This window comes from Medicago truncatula, chromosome 6 (assembly GCF_003473485.1).
Source record: "Medicago truncatula cultivar Jemalong A17 chromosome 6, MtrunA17r5.0-ANR, whole genome shotgun sequence".
In the NCBI taxonomy this organism is placed as follows: Eukaryota; Viridiplantae; Streptophyta; class Magnoliopsida; order Fabales; family Fabaceae; genus Medicago; species Medicago truncatula.
Window position 1 is genome coordinate 22,331,561 of NC_053047.1, and position 17,167 is coordinate 22,348,727.

A 17,167-nucleotide genomic window follows, 5' to 3' on the forward strand; every position below is an offset into this window, starting at 1 on the left:
CCCAAAACTCTCTAAAATCTCAAAACAACCCTCAACTAAATATTTTATTTTATTTTCAAATCTTATTTTATTTAACAATAAAATATGTCTCATAATCTCATCAAATCATCAAAACACATCAAAATCATCCAAATCATCTAAACCGTCATAAATCAACAAAATTCACACATATATTATATAAATATAATATAACTCGTCTAAACTCGATTAAATAATTAATTAAACGAAAGTGGGCGTTACAAGTTACACCTTATAGCTCGCCATTGCGAGAAGACCACTCGCCATAGCAAGTTGATCAGTGAGTCAACCATGATTTTGTGATTTAACCTTTTGGGTCGAGTGTTAGATGGTTTTGAGTGCCTGGACATGTATAAGAATGATTAGGCAAGTTTTTAGATTGAAATTGATCATGGGGAAGTTAAAAATGTCAAATTCCCGAGAGCACCCAGTTTTCTGTTCGCCAAGGCGAGTGGCTTACTCGCCAAGGCGAGCAGCCTTTTTCTGAACTCGCCATAGCGAGTAGAGTGGCTCGCCTCGCGAGCTGCACAGTGTCAGGCAGCCTTGTTTAGAGTTCTTGCGATCTTTGTCGCACGAGATGTTATGAGTTGATCCTTGGGGTAGGAATGGAGGTTGATTATAGTAATGTTGATGTTCAGTGAGACTGATATAATATGATTTGAAGTTGTTGGTAATGTGATATAGTTGTATATGCCTTATGTGAATTATATAAGATGTTTAAGTTGATGTTGATTATCATTTGATATTGTTATATCTTGAGATGTTTATGTACTGCCTAAGTTGCTGTTGTATATTAATTAAGCTGCATGTGTCGGTCTAAGATGTAAGATGTCGTCGAAAGTATTGGAGTCCTAAGTTGTTAACGTTGTCCAAGTTGCACACGTTGTTGAGTCCATGCATACTCATTTAAGTTGGGGGCTTGATGCCCTAGAGCCTTTGCTCAACACGTTGGGGGCTTGATGCCCTGAAGCCTTTGGTCAATTAAGTTGAGGGCTTGATGCCCTGGGAGTGAATTTATGCTCAAATAAGTTGGGGGCTTGATGCCCTGGATTGGTACCACATGCATGATTAAGAAGAATAAGTTGCATAGTCAAGTCGAAGTCGCATTGTCAAGTCAAGTTGTTAAGTTGATAAGTTGTTATGTTTTAATGAAGGATTAATGAAGAATTATTATTATGATGTGTTGATGATGTTTATGTTGTTAAATATAATTGATGAATTATATGCTTAATATTATTGTGTGTGAAATCTCACCCCTTCTGCTTGGAAATGTTGCTCTTCGTATGGGTAACTTGCAGGTAACCAAGATTAGCTGCTGTCGTGAGTGGATTCTCTCACGTGTGTCTTAGGTGCTCTGATACGTAACGGGATGAGAATTTTGTTATTGTTTTTCTGTTCCTTACGTAATTACATTATGAAGTTTCATGACTATGATTTTATTTTGGATTTTATGAGATGTTTATGATGAGGCCTTCGTGCCAACGACTATTTTAGATGTTGAATAATTCCGCTGCGAAGTATTAAATATTATGCTGTTGACTTTTGAAGGATAAATAGTTATTTATTTCCGTTTAAGATTTTAAGAAAAGAAGCGTGACATTCCGTTTATGTGGATTACTCTGATTATTTATGTTAAATTTTTCTGTTGGGAAAACGGGGTGTTACAATTGGTATCAGAGCACGTCGGTCCGTCCGGCCAAGTAGTTGAGTCGAGTCGAGTCGTGTTGAGTAACAGTTGTAATATTGTCTTATGTTATTTCGATTGTTGTTGGTTGTGTAGAGAACTAAGAATGGCTGGAAGAAACGACGCTGCGATTGCTGCTGCATTGGAAGCTGTGGCTCAAGCTGTGGGGCAACAGCCTAATGTTAATGCGGGTGCTAATGCTGAAGTTAGGATGTTGGAGACCTTCTTGAGGAATCATCCGCGTACCTTCAAGGGAAGGTATGACCCTGATGGAGCTCAGACGTGGCTCAAAGAGATTGAGAGAGTGTTCCATGTTATGCAATGCACCGAGGTTCAGAAGGTGCGTTTTGGTACGCACATGCTAGCTGAGGAAGCCGATGATTGGTGGGTGAGTCTTCTACCTACTCTAGAGCAAGATGGTGCAGTTGTTACTTGGGCTGTGTTTAGGAGAGAGTTCCTAGAGAGATACTTTCCGAAAGATGTTCGAGGGAAGAAAGAGATTGAGTTTCTTGAGTTGAAACAAGGTGCTATGTCAGTGACTGAGTATGTTGCAAAGTTTGTGGAGTTGGCTAAGTTTTATCCGCACTACACTGCTGAGACTGCTGAGTTTTCTAAATGCATCAAATTTGAGAATGGCTTGCGTGCTAAGATCAAGCAGAAAATTGGTTACCAGAAGATCCGTAATTTTTCTGAGTTGGTGAGCAGTTGCAGAATCTATGAGGAGGATACTAAGGCTCATTACAAGGTTGTGAATGAGAGGAAAGGCAAGTTTCCGCAAAGTCGTCCAAAGCCTTACAGTGCTCCTGCTGATAAGGGCAAACAAAGAGTTAATGATGAGAGGCGGCCCAGCAAGAAAGATGTTGTTGCTGAGATTGTTTGCTACACTTGTGGTGAGAAAGGCCATAAGAGTAATGCTTGTCCTGGGGATGTGAAACGGTGTTTTCGTTGTGGTAAGAAGGGGCATACTCTTGCTGAATGTAAGCATGACGATGTTGTATGTTTTAACTGCAATGAAGAAGGTCATATTGGTTCGTAATGTAAGAAGCCTAAGAAGGCTCAGACTACTGGAAGAGTTTTTGCTTTGACTGGTACGCAAACAGAGAATGAGGATCGATTGATCAGAGGTACATGTTACTTTGATAGTACTCCTTTAATTGCTATTATTGATATTGGTGCTACGCATTGTTTTATTGCTATTGATTGTGCTTCTAAGTTGTCAAATATGAAAGGAGAGATGGTTGTCGAAACTCCAACTAAGGGTTCGGTGACTACTTCTCTTGTGTGTTTAAGATGTCCTTTGTCTACGATTGGTCGAGATTTTGAAATTGATTTGGTTTGTTTACCTTTGAGTGGAATGGATGTAATCCTTGGTATGAACTGGTTAGAGTACAACCATGTTCATATATGAACGGAGTTTTTGTCTACCAAGCAGCTGAAGCAATTAGAACGTGATGGAATTTTTATGTTTTCTTTGATGACATCCTTGTCCGTTGAGAATCAAGCAGTGATTGATAAGTTACAGGTTGTATGTGATTTTCCAGAAGTTTTTCCTGATGAAATTCCTGATGTGCCTCCAGAAAGGGAAGTTGAATTTTCGATTGATCTTATTCCAGGTATGAAGCCTGCGTCCATTACACCTTACCGTATGTCGGCTTCTGATTTGGCTGAGTTGAAGAAACAGTTAGAAGATTTACTTGATAAGAAGTTTGTAAGACCAAGTGTTTCACCGCGGGGAGCACTGGTATTACTAGTTAAGAAGAAAGATGGTAGCATGAGGTTATGCATTGATTACCGTCAAGTGAATAAAGTGACGATAAAGAATAGGTATCCACTTCCAAGAATTGATGACTTGATGGATCAGTTAGTGGGTACACGTGTGTTTAGCAACATCAATTTGAGATCAGGTTATCACCCGATTAAAGTGAAAGATGAAGATATGCAGAAGACGACTTTTAGAACACGTTATGGACATTATGAATATAAAGTGATGCCTTTCGATGTTACAAAGGCACCTGGTGTGTTTATGGAATACATGAATCGAATTTTTCATGCGTTTTTGGATCGTTTCGTGGTTGTGTTCATCGACGATATTTTGATATACTCGAAGTCCGAAGAAGAGCATGCTGAGCATTTGAAGATTGTTTTGCAAGTGCTGAAAGAGAAGAAGCTATATTCTAAATTGTCAAAGTGTGAGTTCTGGTTGAATGAGGTTAGTTTTCTTGGCCATGTTATTTCGGGTAATGGTATTGCAGTAGATCCATCTAAAGTTGATGCAGTATCGCAATGGGAGACTCCTAAGTCGGTTATAGAGATTAGAAGCTTTTTGGGTTTGGCAGGTTATTACCGCAGGTTTATAGAAGGATTTTCTAAGTTAGCACTTCCGTTAACGCAGTTGACTTGTAAAGGTAAAACTTTTGTGTGGGATCTTTAGTGCGAGAACAGTTTTAATGAATAGAAGAAGTGGTTGACGACGGCTCCGGTTTTGATTTTACCAAAGTCCGATGAACCTTTCGTGGTGTATTGTGATGCGTCCAAGTTGGGCTTAGGTGGTGTGCTTAGGCAGGATGGCAAGGTAGTAGCTTATGCATCGAGACAGTTGAGGATTCATGAACGAAATTGTCCTACTCATGATCTTGAATTAGCTGCAGTGGTCTTTGTGCTCAAGATTTGGAGACATTACTTGTATGGTTCGAGATTTGAAGTGTTCAACGATCATAAAAGTCTGAAGTATTTATTTGATCAGAAGGAATTGAATATGAGACAGCGAAGGTGGCTTGAATTGTTGAAAGATTATGATTTTGGGTTGAATTATCATCCAGGTAAAACTAATGTTGTCGCAGATGCCTTAAGCAGGAAAACTTTGCATATGTCCGCCATGATGGTAAAAGAGTTTGAGTTGCTTGAACAGTTTAGAGATTTGAGTTTAGTCTGCGAATTGTCACCTCAGAGTGTGAAGCTAGGAATGCTAAAGATCGATAGTGAATTCTTGAACAGTATCAAAGAAGCGCAGAAAATTAATGTTAAGTTTGTGGACTTGTTGGATGCTAGTAATCAGACTGGAGACGGTGACTTTAAAGTCGATGACCACGGCGTGTTGAGATTCCGAGGTCGGATTTGCATTCCTGACGATGCAGAGATGAAGAAAATGATTCTTGAAGAGAGTCATAGAAGTAGCTTGAGTATTCATCCGGGAGCTACGAAGATGTATCACGATTTAAAGAAGATTTTCTGGTGGTCTGGTTTGAAATGTGATGTGGCACAGTTTGTGTATTCCTGTTTAGTTTGTCAGAAGTCGAAGATTGAGCATCAGAAACCTGCTGGTATGATGGTATCTTTAGATGTGCCAGAATGGAAATGGGATAGTATATCCATGGATTTTGTGACGAGTTTGCCGAATACTCCTAGAGGGAACGATGCAATTTGGCGAAGTTGGCTCATTTTCTACTGATTAATATTAGTTTTCCTGTTGCCCAGTTGGCAGAGATTTATATCAAGGAGATTGTGAAGTTACATGGTGTTCCTTCGAGCATTGTATCAGATAGAGATCCAAGATTTACTTCTAGATTTTGGAAAAGTTTGCAAGAGGCTTTGGGTTCGAAGTTGAGATTGAGTTCGGCTTATCATCCGCAGACAGATGGTCAGTCGGAGAGGACAATTCAGTCGCTAGAGGATTTGTTGAGAGTTTGTGTTCTTGAGCAAGGAGGAACTTGGGATAGTCATCTTCCGTTGATCGAGTTCACATACAATAATAGTTATCATTCTAGTATTAGAATGGCACCTTTTGAGGCTTTGTATGGTCGAAGATGCAGAACTCCGTTGTGCTGGTTTGAGTCAGGTGAAAGAGTGGTCTTCGGACCAGACATTATTCAGCAGACTACTGAGAAAGTTAAGATGATTCAAGAGAAAATGAAAGCGTCGCAGAATCGACAGAAGAATTACCATGATAAGCGTAGGAAGGATCTTGAGTTTCAATAAGGAGACCACGTGTTTTTGAGAGTCACTCCTATGACTGGTGTTGGAAGTGCTTTGAAGTCAAAGAAGTTGACTCCGAGATTTATTGGTCCGTATCAGATATCGGAAAGAGTTGGAACGGTGGCGTATCGAGTGGGATTACCACCGCATCTTTCGAATTTGCACGATGTTTTCCATGTGTCGCAACTATGGAAGTATGTTCCGGATCCATCTCATGTGATCCAAAGTGATGATGTGCAAGTTAGAGACAACCTTACGGTAGAGACTTTACCGGCGAGGATTGATGATCGGAAAGTGAAGACGTTGAGAGGTAAGGAGATACCTCTCGTGAGAGTCGTTTGGGAGGGAGCGACTGGTGAAAGCTTGACGTGGGAGCTGGAGAGTAAGATGCTGGAGTCTTATCCAGAGTTGTTTGCTTGAGGTAAATTTTCGAGGACGAAAATCTTTTAAGTTGGGGAGAGTTGTAACGCCCACTTTCGTTTAGTTAATTATTTAATCGAGTTTAAACGATTATATTATATTTATATAATATATGTGAGTTTTGTTGATTTAGATGATTTTGATGTGTTTTGATGATTTGATGAGATTATGAGACTTATTTTATTGTTAAATAAAATAAGATTTGAAAATAAAATAAAATATTTAGTTGAGGGCTGTTTTGAGATTTTAGAGAGTTTTGGGGGAGAAAGTGAGATAAGATAAGATATTAAGAAGAGATATAAAAAGGAAAGACCTAGGTTTAGAAAACGTTCTGTACATACGACTGTTTTTGGAGAAAAGGAGGAAAAACCAAGAGAAGAGCAAGAACACCTAGGAGAGCTGTGATTTTCATCAATTAAGGTAAGGGTGAGACTAATAATTCAGTAATGTTAATTTCTATGATTCTGATGATTAATTGACAAAGTTAGGATTGAATTAGAAAGTTTTGAAATTAGGTCAAATCCTTAAAAGTGATGATCAAACGGTAAAAATTGATTAGATTGATGTAGAAACTGTCCCTTGACATTAGAATATGTTTAGGATGAATTATGGAACCGAAACTAGGCTTAAAACCATGAGTTTAGGTGAATTTTTGAAGAAAACTGCTTTCTGCCCGAGCCAACATTCATCGCTCGCCCTGGCGAACGATGATCCTCGCCTCGCGAGTGATGAAGTTCATCGCTTGCCACGCGAGCCAAAACCCCTCGCCTCGCGAGTTACATGTCGTAGCTCGCCACAGCGAGCAACCCTACTTGCCATAGCGAGCATGCCTAGAGAGCATGTCGAATTTTGAGTTTTTGACTTTTGAGTTGAACCTTAGATGCCTTTGAGTGCCTTTAGGTGTCTACTAAAGATTAAAGGATGACTTAGAACAAGATTGAACCTGGAACAACCTTAGTTGGGAATCTGTCTTGTACTCGCCATGGCGAGCAGATGCTCTCACCTCGCGAGCACTTCCAGAACTGAGTGCATTTGAGGATTTTGTGACCTGAGTTGCTTGGGTTGATTAGGAAAGGAACTTTAGGTACTAATGAGACCTATTTAAGATATTAACTGGGAACTGTGAAGCTATTATGAAATGCTAAGTGATTATAATGTGATTTATTGATTGATTGCATTACTTGAGTTATTATTGAATGATCAAGAAGTTGTTGAGATGAATTGATATTAAGCTGTTGATGTGATCTGATTATGCTGCTATTGTTAATTAACTAAGTTGCATGAGTCTGAATAAGATAATTAAAATGATGATGAACTCCAAATTATTGGATGTATAAGAGATTTGATGATTAAGATGTTTTGTTGATAGAGTCCATGCATTAGCATACATTGAGCTTTATCCTCACCACGATTTGAGTTTTGTCCTCACCACGATTGGAGCTTTGTCCACCCCACGATGCTTAAAGTATATTAATACTATGATGACGATTGGTACCACATGCATATAAGAGGTCTAAGTTGCATTGTCACATTTGTCGAGTCTAAAGATGTTATGTTATTGATGATGATTGAATGTTGTGATTACTTGATAATTGTTATCAAAGATGCAATGATGATTAAGACTGTTTATTATGTTAATTATGATTTCGAATTATATTGATTAATATTATTGTGTTATGAAATCTCACCCCTTCTTCTTGAAAATGTTGCTCTTCGTATGAGTAACTTGCAGGTGATCGTGCTTAGTGTGCAGTTTGCTGTCGTGAGTGGCCTTGCCTCACTGAGTCGTCTAGGTCGCTCTGATATGTAACGGGATGGGGTGTTATGATATGCATGCTTCATTCTCTTACGTGAACAATTATGTTATTTTATGATATTGAATTAACTCATTTGAAATATTTTGATGGGGCCTACGTGCCAAAATGATTTATGGTTTTCGAATTAATTTCCGCTGCAACGTTTGAAATATTTGTTAAAGTTAAATTGTTATTTAACTGTTTTGCGATTATGTTTGAATGTGATATCCCGTTATTTGATGTTTACTCTGATAAATGTTTAGAAATTTTTATATTGGAAAAACGGGGTGTTACATGGGTTAACTCACGCTATTGTATTGCCCAGATTTTGAATTTTTGCGCCACTTTTATTACTTGCTTTGCTTGCGGCAAAAGTTATTTATTTATTTTTTCTTTGTTATTTTTTTATTGAATAGGCATTGAGTGAGATGGTTGAAAATGTGGCAGAGGATGCCGTTGAACTGAAATCGGGCAAAAACAAAAGCTTCCGGCGTAGCATTCGGCGATGTCAAACCAACCAAACAGGTGGAGTTTAAAATGAAAATTCCTTTTCAAGCTCACATAGTTCACAACCAAGCTAGACCGGTACCTACCGGTAACTTTGAAGAGAAGCCTAATCCGGTAGTTACCGGTGTTCCTGTTATTGAAGAAAACACCGGGTCATTTTTTACAACAATTGAAAGATGGAGAGATCGTGAAGAATTACTTGGTTGGGTTCGTCGACAAGCGGCAAGGTCCAGATTTACTATTTCTTTAGATAAATCTAGTACAATAATTCCATACATGACAATGCAATGTGAGAGGAGTGGTCAATACAAGACGATTTTTATGTTGGGAAAACAGGGTGTTACAATTGGTATCAGAGCAGGTCGGTCCGTCCGACCAAGTAGTTGAGTCGAGTTGTGTCGAGTAACAGTTGTGTTACTATCCTTATGTTGTCTTGACTGTTGTGTTGTGTAGAGAACTAAGATGGCTGGAAGGAATGATGTTGCTATTGCTGCTGCGTTGGATGCTGTAGCTCAAGCTGTAGGACAACAACAAAATGCTAATGTTGGTGCGAATGCTGAGGTTAGAATGTTAGAGACTTTTCTGAGGAACCATCCCCCTGTTTTCAAAGGAAGGTATGATCCAGACGGAGCACAGACGTGGCTCAAGGAGATTGAAAGAGTTTTCCGTGTTATGCAATGCACTGAAGTTCAGAAGGTACGATTTGGTACACATCAGTTGGCTGAGGAAGCTGATGATTGGTGGATTATTCTTCTACCTACTCTAGAGCAGGATGGCGCGGTTGTTACTTGGGCTGTGTTTAGGAGAGAGTTCCTAAACAGATACTTTCCGGAAGATGTTCGCGGGAAGAAAGAGATTGAATTCCTGGAGTTGAAGCAGGGTGACATGTCAGTGTCCAACTATGCTGCAAAGTTTATGGAGCTGGCTAAGTTTTATCCGCACTACACTGCTGAGAACGCCGAGTTTTCCAAGTGCATCAAATTTGAAAGTGGCTTGCGTGCTGAGATCAAGCGGGCAATTGGATATCAGAAGATCCGTAACTTTACTGAACTAGTGAGCAGTTGCAGAATCTATGAAGAGGATACCAAAGCACATTACAAAGCTGTAAGTGAAAAGAGGAGTAAGAATCAACAGAGTCGTCCTAAGCCTTACAGTGATTCCGCTGATAAGGATGAGCAGAAAGTTAGTAATGAGAAGAGACCAAAGAGGATGGAGGCTCCTACTGAGGTTGTCTGTTACCGATGCGGAGAGAAGGGTCACAAAAGTAATGCTTGTACTGGTGATGTGAAGCGGTGTACCCGTTGTGGCAGAAAAGGACATACGATTGCAGAGTGTAAGCATGAAGATGTTGTGTGTTTCAATTGCAATGAAGAGGGTCATATTGGGTCGCAATGCGAGAAACCTAAGAAGACTCAGGCTAGTGGAAGGGTATTTGCTTTAACTGGTACTCAGACAGCGAATGAGGATCGTCCGATCTGAGGTAAATTTTCGAGGACGAAAATTCTATAAGTTGGGGAGAGTTGTAACGCCTGTTTTTATTTATTTAATTATTTAATCGAGTCTAGAAATTATTAAGAAAAGTTTAAATTATATTATATGATTTATTAGGTGGCTTATTATATTATTTAATAGAATAAGATTTGAAAATAAAATAATATTAAGTTTAGGGGTTGTTATGAGATTTTAGAGAGTTTTGGAGGAGAAAGAGAAATAAGATAAAATAGAAAAAAGATTATAAATAGGATAGACCTAGTTTAGAAAAATAGAAAGTAGGACCAATTTTGGAGAAAAGGGAGAAACACCTAGAGAGCTGCGATTTCATTCTATAAGGTAAGGGTGAGACTAGCATTCAATTCTATTAAGTCTGTAATTCTGATGATTAGATTTAACAAGTGTAGGATGGGTTTTAGAGAATTTGGGAATTATAGGTTTGACTTTCGTTTCTGCAATTATGACCGTGACTATTTGTTTTATCGATGCATATTTGTTTTTCTAATTGATTGATGTTTTTCTATTCATGGATCCTCAGAGTTACAAATAATTGTGTATTTATTTATCGATGTCCATCCTAACTGAAAATTATGTTTGCATACTTGACTTTTGCAACCGATGTGCCTTGTGTTTTTATTTTTATTGTTATTTTATTCTCGTTAAATCTAAATCCAAATTCAGGGAATTAATTGTTTTAAGCCGTATTTGTTCTTTTCCGGCACATATTTGCTTTCGACAGTATCAGTTAATCTGTTCTTCAACCAATTTATTTCACTATTGATATATATATGTTGCATGAATCAATTTCTTTTGGTTATTTGTTTATTTGAAACGAGTAGTGGTTGCTGTAATTGTGTATAGACAATTTCACTTTGACACATAGGTTTGGCTTTATAATTTTGTGGTTGCTGCAATGCATGATGAACTCACACACCATCCTTCTAATATTGTTATGCTATCCTAATTTCCAATTGAAGTTGATTCACATAGTTTCATAGGGATTAATGTTTATTTTGAGATCTAAGGCATGTGATGGTCTTTTTATGTATTTACTGGTTACCTAATATCCTTTATGAAATTTGTGACTTTTCTCAAAATATTTGTGTATTGATTAAATATTTAATGAGGTAATTGATGTCCTATTTAACGAAGTGTAATTGATGAAATATTTGATTAAGTATAGTTTGTGAATTATTTGATGATGTTATATTGTGTTATAATTGTATATGCATTACTTGAATTATATGTGAATAATTGAGACGTTGTCGACTTGCATTTGATATTATTATGTCATGCTGTTTTTTTTGTATACTGTCGTGTTGCTGTTGTTATTTAACTAAGTTGCATGAGTCGGTCTAAGTTGATTAAGATGATGAAGTTCCAAATTATTGGATTATACAAGAGTTTGTCAATTTAAGATGTTTAAGAGGTCGAGTCCATGCATTAGCATTTTAAAGTTGAGGGCTTGATGCCCTGGGAGCCTATTTACGCTCAAATAAAGTTGAGGGCTTGATGCCCTAGGAGCCTATTTACGCTCAAATAAAGTTGAGGGCTTGATGCCCTGGGAGCCTATTTACGCTCCACTACGTTGGGGGCTTGATGCCCTGGATTGGTACCACATGCATATAAGAGGTCTAAGTTGCATAGTCTTAGAGTTGCATTTGTCGAGTCAAAGATGTTTATGTTGATAAGCTGTGAAGTTGTAATTGTTTATACAAACTATGAATGAAGTGTTAAATGATATATTATTATCTATAATGAATGTTAAGATGATTTGATGTTGATTAAATATAATTGTTGAATTATATGTTTAATATTATTGTTTTGTAAAATCTCACCCCTTCTGCTTGGAAATGTTGCTCTTCGTATGAGTAACTTGCAGGTGATCGTTAGTAGGTTGCTGCTGTTGCTGTCGTGAGTGACTTATTTCTCACTGAGTCTTAGGATGCTCTGATACGTAACGGGATGAGATCTTTTGTGGCTATTTTATATTCCTTTACGTATTGTTTATGTTTTTAATAAGGCCTGCGTGCCAAAGACTTATCTATGTTAATGAATTCAATCCGCTGCAAAGTTTGAATGAATATGTTGATGATTTTTGAAAAGATAATTAGTTAATTATCTCATTTATTATTTTTAAGAAGTGTAGCATTCCGTTATGTGCTGAATACTCTGATAATTATTATGAAATTTTTATGTTGGGAAAACGGGGTGTTACACACATGCCAAGAGTAATGTTCAAAGAGTAAAGGTTCACGTCTTGGCACTTGCTCCCGCTCACAACCTTCGACTCCTACTTCAAAACCAAAACATTATTTGCAAATACCATACATTTCACAAATTCCACATCTCATGAGACCTTATGTTGAAGACATTGTGAATGTTAGAGGGGATGGTAATTGTGGTTTCCGGGTCGTAGCTAGGCACATGGGATTGAATGAGGAAGATCATGTTTTCGTTCGTCATGCACTTATTAATGAGTTGAAAAATCACAAGAGTGACTACTTGCCGATATATGCTACCGAGAGCCGTTACAAATAATAAAAGTAATTAAAATAAATCTAATGAAAAATCGGGCTGTTACATGTAGCACCAACATTTTTGAGACCAAATGGCATTACTAGCCACTCGTAGCAGCCTAAGGCCCCTGGACATCGAAATGCAGTTTTGGAAATGTCTTCCTCAGCAATGAAGATTTGATTATAGCCTGAATGTCCATCAAGCATACTTAAATATTCAAATCATGCTGCTGAATCAACTAACATTTCTGCCACTGACAATATAGGGTATTCATCTTTAGGAGTGGCCATATTTAAATCTCTAAAATCGATACAAACTCTTAAAGTACCATTTTTCTTTTTAACAGGGACTACATTTGCTAGCCAATCTACATACCTTGCAGGTCGGATAAAACCGCAGAAGACGCATCGTCACTGCACCGGAAGCCGTTACCGATCATTGGAGCCTTATCTACCACCATTGCGACACAACCATTCTCATGGGACAGATCACCTATTCCTTAGAAAATAATTTTACTTTTCCAAGGTGCATCTCCTGTGTTATCAAATTCAAATTGTTATGATTCATATCATAGAAGAACCTGTTGTATCTTGGGAGGATATGTGCTTATGAGGCAGATAAATCCTTAAGAACAGTGATCCTATCATGCCTAAGGTTTATGTAATGGTTTACTGTTTTGCAGGTTATCACTCTCATGGTTTCGTGTTTGTTTAATTTGATTTTGCCAACTTCAAATTACTGCAATTTTGAGGATCGATAAGTTTACTTTCTCTCTCTCCTTTATTCTTGTTAAAATTTTCATTAATGCTTTTATTTTTATGATGACTAGCGCAAAGACAGGCACTCACGTGTCCGTCTTTCCGCTCTTTTTATTACGATAATGTTTCAAAATTATGAATGTTTTTTTTTATGAAATTTCAATTTTGACTAAAAGTAAAACTATAAATTCTTTTTTTCTGAACAAGCTAAAATGGAATATAATAATAACCACCAGAGTGATTCAACCCACACAAGGTGTGCAAAAGAGAACCACTCCCAAAAGATTACAAAGTCAAGTCATTTGTGCTTCACAAGAGAGCACGATGAAAAACATACAAGGAAAGTATGAAAATATGCAAGTTACATCAAAACACCCGGTGTAGTGCTTTATCCATGCAAACGGGAGCAACTTAACCTTCTCTCAAATAGCCTGGGAGTCTAGTGCTTTTTGATTGAATACCCGGTTGTTCCGCTCCTTCCAAATAACCCAGTCACATGCGAACCAGGTTATTCGGAAGAATAAGTGTGAATGTCTCGGAAACCTAGCCAGATGACCAAAATGAAGAAGATGATCTCAAACTGAAGCTGGTGCAACGAAGGATATGCGTAACCACTGTAAAAATATAAATGTTTTTTGCTTTCAAATTAAAACAAATCAAACTCAACATGATTATCTATTTCAAAGAAACTAACAATATAACAAAAAATATAATCTAAATTCTTATTTTTTAATAACAATAACAAAATCTTTATTATAGAAAATATTATTGTTTAAGGGTATAATTGTGAAAATGAAAAAGTAAGTATAGATACACTCTTTAAATGATAAAGGAAAAAAACTGAACATTTGTGTTTGTTAGACTTTTATTTTAATATTTAAATTTATTCTTATCTACTTTTTACATGTGTTATTTCACTAACGTTTGAAAATTATGAACGGTGTTTTTTGTATGAAATTTGAATTTTGATTAAAAATAAAAATAAAAATATTTTTTGCTTTCAAATTATAAAAAATCAAATTAACTATGATTATCTATTTCAATTAAATCAACAATATAAGAAAAAATATAATATAAATTCTTATTTATTTAATGATACCAACAACGGTCTTTTTTATAAAAAAAAAAATTATTATTATATTATCCACACAAACATACACTTCTATCATGACAATTTAATATCATCCAATAATTAGAGGACCAAAACGGTAATTTAGCCTAATTTAAATATTTTGTGAACAATTTCAAAGTTGCCTTGTGATCTCGATTTGCCAGCTATTATCAGATTCAAGGTCATCTGTTAAATAATTATATCATCTGATCCACACTACACGTGATTCACAATATATTGGTGCAATCATGATTTAAAATTGTGGTTAGTTAAAAAATATTTCAAATACTCAAATTTACATTTTTAATATTTATATTACTCCTTTTTGAGCTCTTTCTCTTTTTTTCCTCCTTCTGGTCGATCTATTTTCGAGTTCCTTCCTTTTTTTTTTTTTTCGAGATCAAAAGTGTTCTTATGATTCTAATCTCTTACAAGATATAATGTTTGATTTTGAGAGTATAGTTCATTCGATAATATATGTCCATTCGCAATAAAGGGTATTTTTAAGACATAGTTCCTTTTTGAGACATATTGTCCCTTTGTAATTAAGATGATCCTAAGAGTATAGCCCCTTAGCTTTTTTCTCTCCACGATTAAGATAAAAGTTAGAATCGTGGTAGCACCGCATGCGAGTGGTCGTAGTACAATATTGATATTTTGGAGAAGTTAAAGGTTAGAATGGTGAGAACACCGTACTTGAGTGGTCTCAATATCATAATAAAGTTGCTACGGTATCATATTAGACTGGTTTCCGTTTTATATTCAAGTGGCCTTAATAGCCATATTTGAGTATGTAATTCTAAATAACAGTTAGCTACAATGTAGTAGTTAATCGCACATCTAGGATTGTTTTATTCAAGATACACCGTGGTTGATAGTTTGCCCTGCACAATTTTAGACAGTATCAGAAAACGTCATAAAGAGAACGACATTGTCATGACAGTTAAAGAGTCTCACATCGGACAAAATATTGCTTGATTATGTGTTTGTAAGTGGGGACAAACTTCACCTCACAAACTAGTTTTGTGGAGTTGTTCTAGGCCAAACCACAATTTCTAAGTGTTAAAGAGTTCTACTTCGGAAAAAATATGTCATGAACATGAGTTTATATGTGGGGCAATCCTCGCTTCACAAGCTGGTTATTTGGAGTTGTTTTAGGTCCAACCGCAATTTATAGGTTGGTATCAAAGTCTCTCTCAGATCCAATGATCCATTCGGCCACCAACTATCAGGTTTTTACTATCGAACCACCCATCATTTATGTCCACGAACTAAATCATTAAAAACGAGAACAAACACTACGATGGATGAAAAAAAAATTCAAAATAAACTTTAAACTTTAGAATTCCGAATACAATAATAGCATTACATGTTTTATGGTCAACAAACACTTTTCTTTCTCGTGACCTCTATCCTATGGCGCTAAATAATATTAGTCATTTGATTTTTATAGTGCACACGTTATATTGGAATTTAATAATTTATAATATTCTGTCAATTTTTTTTTAAGTAACCATGTGTTCTCGATTTGTCGGCTACCATCACTCCATCAGATTCAAGATCAAATTTTAAATGAATATTTCTTTTTAAATAATTTATATTCTGTGAAGCACGCAGGTATCATCACCAGCTACATTTGTGCGACCATGATTTTAAATTGTGGTAGGTAACTGTTACTTACACTGTTAAGGATATTTTATTTTTAATTTTTTTATGAATGGCAAAATAATATGATGAAAATAAATTTTGACAAAACTTTTTTTTTAAGCACGAGTAATTTAGAGCATGTTTGAACCACTTCTCAAAAACACTTTTAATTTTTAAAAATTTGAAAATTAAAAACTTTTTTGCTAAACTATTTTTTAAAATTATAGTTTTTGAAACAGTTTTGAATTTTTCAGTTTTGGGGACTAAAACTAAAATTTGTAAAAGAGCACCATCTTTAGCTCATTCAATCAATTTTCAAATTTGAACCTCTTCATCATCTTCCTCTCCAATTTTGTAACGAAATTCAGTTTTTGGTGCAGAGACAATACCAATAGGCTTCAATTTGGCTTTCAGAGTATTAAATATTGAGAGATATCATCGGTTGTAGTTGGAGAAAAGAAAATGTTAAGAGTGTGGTGATATCATATAACTGCGTTGCATAGGTGCACTAAATTAATAATTTAAATGATCTATTTAAAACTTAACAAAACTTGAATGATCTGTTTGAAACTTAGAAAAACTTAAAGAATATATTAAACATATTTGAAACTTAAAAAATTTAGAAACTAATGTAATATTTTTGTCAAACTTATTAAAGAACCTAAAAAAATAAGTTTACATGTTCCAGGCGTGTTGTTAGAGGCATGTAATTATTATGAAAGTAGTGGGGGTATGGTTTGGCTTTCATCGGATACGTGGAGTGAGATAGCAAAAACCAACCCATCCATTATATTTGCATAAAATATGTTTCAGTTTTTAATAATACAACAAGTAAAACCGGCAGCTGTCCATTTTAAAGCAAGTTCTGCATGGTCTACAAATCTTTGATTTGTGCATGCTAAATGTCACCTTGATCTTATGCCATATAGGCACCGGGGGATTTTGAGTTTTTATTCCGGGGGTGTCAAATAATTATGGAATATATATTAAATAGTTTCAAAATTAATCAATATTGTAAATTGATATGTTGGTACAATTGCTTGACCCTAACACTAGGGGTGCCGGTTCAAATCCCCCACCAGGACCTTCTTTTTTGAAAAGAATATGAAAAATTCGCTAGGAAAAATGTAAAGGAGGGTACCAAGGGATCAAACCCGCGACCATTACATGATTGGGAGACGATCAAACCCCTGCAACAACACGATAATTGTTGTTCCCACATATAGTATGGCTGTGCCACATG

At 36.2% G+C, this 17,167-nt stretch overlaps 1 protein-coding gene across 1 annotated transcript; it reads left to right on the forward strand.

Annotated features, from left to right (window-relative positions):
• The first annotated feature begins 1,808 nt into the window (after positions 1 to 1,808).
• On the forward strand, positions 1,809 to 2,738 carry LOC120576042 (uncharacterized protein C683.02c-like). Its single transcript, XM_039827004.1, has 3 exons — positions 1,809 to 1,960; positions 2,150 to 2,257; positions 2,408 to 2,738. The coding sequence occupies exons 1-3, from the start codon at positions 1,809 to 1,811 to the stop codon at positions 2,736 to 2,738; spliced, it is 591 nt and encodes a 196-aa protein (XP_039682938.1).
• Positions 2,739 to 17,167: the final 14,429 nt, after the last annotated feature.

Coding starts and splice junctions, on each gene's coding strand:
- LOC120576042 (XM_039827004.1), top strand. CDS start 1,809: ATGGCTGGAAGAAACGACGCTGCGATTGCTGCTGCATTGGAAGCTGTG. Junction 1,961..2,149: donor CCGCGTACCTTCAAGGGAAG/GTATGACCCTGA, acceptor GGCTGTGTTTAG/GAGAGAGTTCCTAGAGAGAT. Junction 2,258..2,407: donor GTGACTGAGTATGTTGCAAA/GTTTGTGGAGTT, acceptor GTTGGTGAGCAG/TTGCAGAATCTATGAGGAGG.